Source organism: Propithecus coquereli, unplaced genomic scaffold, assembly GCF_000956105.1.
Source record: "Propithecus coquereli isolate 6110/MARCELLA unplaced genomic scaffold, Pcoq_1.0 Scaffold444, whole genome shotgun sequence".
NCBI classification, from domain to species: Eukaryota; Metazoa; Chordata; class Mammalia; order Primates; family Indriidae; genus Propithecus; species Propithecus coquereli.
This window is the reverse complement of record NW_012150219.1, coordinates 1,457,768-1,462,543: the sequence shown is the minus strand read 5'-3', so window position 1 is coordinate 1,462,543 and position 4,776 is coordinate 1,457,768. Positions and strand designations below refer to the sequence as shown.

At 42.7% G+C, this 4,776-nt stretch overlaps 1 protein-coding gene across 1 annotated transcript in view; it reads left to right on the top strand.

Annotated features, from left to right (window-relative positions):
- The window catches only part of UBE2V1 (ubiquitin-conjugating enzyme E2 variant 1), a 34,429-nt gene that overhangs the window by 24,888 nt on the left and 4,765 nt on the right, over window positions 1-4,776 (top strand). The window contains exon 2 of the mRNA XM_012654705.1: window positions 2,802-2,950. Coding sequence (XP_012510159.1) covers window positions 2,802-2,950 — 149 coding nt within the window. The remainder of the gene's footprint in view (window positions 1-2,801; window positions 2,951-4,776) is intronic.

Below are 4,776 nucleotides of genomic sequence, written 5' to 3'. Positions count from 1 at the left end.
ATCCACCCGCCTCGGCCTCCCAGAGTGCTAGGATTACAGGCATGAGCCACCACGCCCGGCGGAAATCAGACATTTCTTACTTAATAACCTAATATTTAATTCTTCCTGAACAAAACTATCATGCCTATAATATCACAAACATCTTGCAGTTTTGATTTCTAATAATACCGTTCATTGGCTGTTCTGTGGATGAAAAATGCCAGTGTTTTCCAAAAGAGCAATTCACATATGCTTTCAGATTTTTGCTATTCAGCTACTCTTTAATATTTTTCACCAATCAGCTGACTCTTTAGCTTACAATATTTTAAAAGGAAACTTTTGCCATCGTTGCAAATGGGAAGTTAGTATGATATTACTTGCCCTAAAAAGGTCATTCTTAAAAATAAATATGTGATGGTAAAATGAAGTGTTAACCACATACCTTCTTAAAGCCATGTAATGTATCACTAACAACTCTATCCTTCCGGTTACTCAGACCAAAACCCTGGGAGTTGTAGCTGACTGCTTTCTCTCACATCTCCCAGTCAACCTGACTGCAAATCTTGACAGCTCATACCTCTCAGATACCTACAATTGTGCCACCTCTCACCACCTTCGCTGCTCTCGCCCTGGTCCAAGCCAGCATTCTCTTTTTCCAGGATTATTGCAGTAGCCTCTTAGCCACTCTGCCCTTGCTTCCTTCACTCTATCTCTCACGTAGCAGTCAAAGGGATCCTGTTAAAAACAAGTCAGCCAATCTGAGCAAGAGTGAGACCCCATCTCTACAAAAAAAATAGAAAAATTAGCCAGGCATGGTGCAGTGCCTGTAGCCCCTGCTGCTCAGGTGGCTGAGGCAGGAGGATCACTTGAGCCCAGGAGTTTGAGGTTGCTGTGAGCTATGATGAGGCCATTGCACTCTAGCCTGGGTAACAGAGTGAGACACTGTTTCAAAAAAAAACTTAAAAAAAAAAAAGTCAGAGCCTGTCACTCAGTAACTGTTGGCGTCCTTAATCTCCTACTGCTGCTCCCTAATCTTCATTTGATTTGAGCTAACTTGGCATCTTGCTATTCTTTCTCACTCTAAGCAAGGCCCTAACTTGGGGCCTTTGCTCTTGCTGTTCCCTCTGCCTCTGAGACTCCCCTCAGCTATCCATAAGTGAAGCTTCCTTACCTTCAGGTCTCTAATCAGGACACCTGATCACAGTAACACTTTGGTCGCTCTATTTAAAATCGGAGCCCCTTCCCTATTACTCCCTGCTCCAGAACACCATGATCTGTCATATAATTTGCATACTTATTTTGTCGATTATGTGTCTCCCATGAGAATGTGAGCTCCACAAAGACAGGCATTTTTGTTTTGTTTACTGCTTGTTCCTCAGTGCCTCGAAAAGTGCCTGACATAACATTTATCCAATTCAGGTAATTCAATCAGAACAAATATCTGATTGAATTCATAATGGCATGTATCCTATGCTTTGGGAAATGCTGGCATATACTGGGAACACCTCCCACCGTCTTAGGTCCCTCCAGTGGGCCTCTCTTCAGTTCCATGGTAAGTCCTACTTGCCTCTGAGAGTCTGTCCAGTTGGGGGCTCAGCATTCAAGGCAAGGAAAACTTGAAAATTGTCTGGATCCTGAGTTCTTTCCAGAGAAAATAATGTAAATGCCAGGGGCAGTCGGGGAGGTAGGAGAGGTAGGCGGGACTGGTTGGGAGAGCAACCCTAGGAGAGATGCTCTGTGCCCAAGCACAGGAGGAAAGTCAGTCCTCCTCCCTCCCACAGCCCCATCCCCCATCTGGCCCCATTACCTAGGCTCTGTTTGAGATGTGTTTGTGCGTTGCTTTGATGAGCTACTTGCCAGGCTTAGGGTTTTTTGGAAACACATCAGAGAACCAGCTACCCTTTCCTAGCTTTTTCACAAGTTAAGAGAGAAACTGTAGCTTAAATAATTGAAAAATAATTAAAGATTGTATCCTTGGCACCTTCAGTTGACCCCCTAGGTTATTAAGAGAACACTATTTTTTTTTTTTTTTTTGAGACAGAGTCTCACTGTGTTGCCCTGGCTAGAGTGAATGCCATGGCATTAGCCTAGCTCACGGCAGCCTCAAACTCCTGGGCTCAAGCGATCCTACTGCCTCAGCCTCCCGAGTAGCTGGGACTACAGGCATACGCCACCATGCCCGGCTAATTTTTTCTATATAGTTTTAGTTGTCCGATTAATTTCTTTCTATTTTTAGTAGAGACGGGGTCTGGCTCTTGCTCAGGCTGGTCTCGAACTCCTGAGCTCAAACAATCCACCCGCCTTGGCCTCCCAGAGAGCTAGGATTACAGGCGTGAGCCACCGCGCCCGGCCTAAGAGAACACTATTTTTATGTGACATATCCATGGTGACTGTTTCTCCTAATGTTTGAGCGTCAGTCCAACAAATGAGCACACCCTTAGCCTCTTCTCTTCCAAGATGCTTTTGTTAGCACTTGATAGTTTTCTTCTCACAAGTTGACCCAAACTCATCAACATTTAGACACATAAACCCTTTATGAGGTTTGCCAAAGGGGTGGGGGTGGGTGTCTTTGAGTTTGGTTATCTAGCCCTGGTCATTTCACCGTCACAGAACTGTGTCCCCTTTCCCTCTGGTTGTGTTGGTCGATGCCGATAGCTTTGTAAGTGGCAAGTTTGAGGTGTGACAATTTGCAGCGATTTTTTTTTTTTTTTTTTTGCATGTTAGCATCTTTATTCCCAGGGAGTGATAATGAGCAGCTAGCTCTAGGCTTGCAAGTTCCCCTGGAGTTGCTAGTATCTTGAATTTCTTTCCATTTATTTTAGGAGTAAAAGTCCCTCGCAATTTCCGACTGTTGGAAGAACTCGAAGAAGGCCAGAAAGGAGTAGGAGATGGCACAGTTAGCTGGGGTCTAGAAGATGACGAAGACATGACACTTACAAGATGGACAGGGATGATAATTGGGCCTCCAAGAGTAAGCGTCGAGCTACGACTATAAATGTCAATGTCTTAAATTCACTGTGCCTCCTTTTAAAAAAATATTAGCCTTATCACGGAAAAAAGCTCACGAATGGTATATTTTCTGAAATGTGGCTATTCTTTTTTGACCAGTTTCAGTTTATATATTTGAACCTCCTCTGATGCTGTTTAATCCCTCTAAATGGTAAGCAAAAACCTGTTTAGACTCTAGTGTGAATTTACACGACAATGTAGACAATGAGGTTTGAGGTCATTGCACCCTCAGGTGTGGTTTAGACCAAACTCTGGGCTTATCAAATAGCCAAGCTCCAGGTATAGCTAGCATTCCCGAAGCCAGTCTCCCAAAGAACTTCGGAAAGCCTTCACAGTTGTGGTTTTTATTCACTGCCTCCCAGGTCTGCCCAGTACTTGTACCCTAATTCATCGGGCCATTTGGCAAAGGTTTATCGCCAGCCTGTCAGCTCTGTTCCAAGCACTGTTGGGCCCAGAGGCCATTGCAAAGACCAAGACAACAGGGGCGGGAGAAGTGACCTCACCTAGAGCTTCATGATTTGGGAGAGTTCCAGTCTTGCTAATGCCAGCTAACCTTTTTTTGAGGGTATGGAGTAAATCCCCAAGAAATGTCATTTAATTTTCACAGTTCCCTATCTTGAGGTGCTCCTGTTGTTTAATTGCATTCCATTTTACAGATGAGGAAACAGACTCAGAGGAGTGAAGTCATTTGCCCAAAGTCACAGAGCTGATAAAACTCCCAAACCAGGTCAATCTGACCCCAGAGCCTGTGCTTTTAACCCCTATGCCACATTATCTCCCTCTCGTTTACATTTTGAGTTTCATTTGTTACCATTATAGAATTATCCAGAGCGTTAAATAGTAACTTGATATAAGAGTCAAGAAATAGATTCCCATAATGTGACACACTCCAGACAAGCAGTAGGAGATTCTGCCTGAATGTAGCAGGACCTGTCCTGTGTCTGCTTGTGCTTAAGGATGATGACATTCATTCATTCTTTTGGCTGCATGCAAGGCTCTGCACTGGCACTGTGGGAAAAGAAAGACATGTAGGGTGTGGCCCGGCTGGAACAGGGAAGAGCGACGTGTTCATTAAGTGTTGGGACACTCTAATGTTCATCTTAGATGATCATCAACACTCATGGTGAATGACTTGCTTTGCCATTTAATGTTGCTTTTTGAGTCATTTTGTGGCCGTATAGTTGTGTGGGTTTTTAAAAATGTGTCCATTCAATCTGTTTTTATTCATTTCTTTATCCTTTTTTTCCTATGAAAACCAGAATCTTCTATATCTGTTAAATACTCAGGAAAACCCAATCTAGAAATCCTATTTCTCCATGAAAATAAATTTCTTTGCTGTCTCTGAAAGTCCATTATATGCTGATGTCTTCTTCACTGCATTTCTTTTCTTCCTAAGAATGGTTTAGGTTTCTTGAGGATGAGAACTATTCTTCCCTCCTCCTTGTTCCCCAGAATATCTGGAAATGACTTAGAATGGGATAGTTATTCAGTAGATTTGTTAATCAACTGATTTACGATAGCTGACATATTAAGAGTTGAACCAGTGTACAGCATTGTGAATACACTAAATGCCACTGAATTGTGCACTTAAAAAAAAAACACATGAAACAATGAGTCAGTAAGTTCTGTTGAAAATATTCTGTTTCACCTAAAACAGCTTGGACTACTCTGAATTTGAGTTTATCTCTTTGCAAACAGGGCTAAGTTTTAATGAGTAGCTACAGTATGCCAAGTGCTTTCCATACATTCTTTTTAATAACAACTTTATTGAGATAGAATTCACCCTTT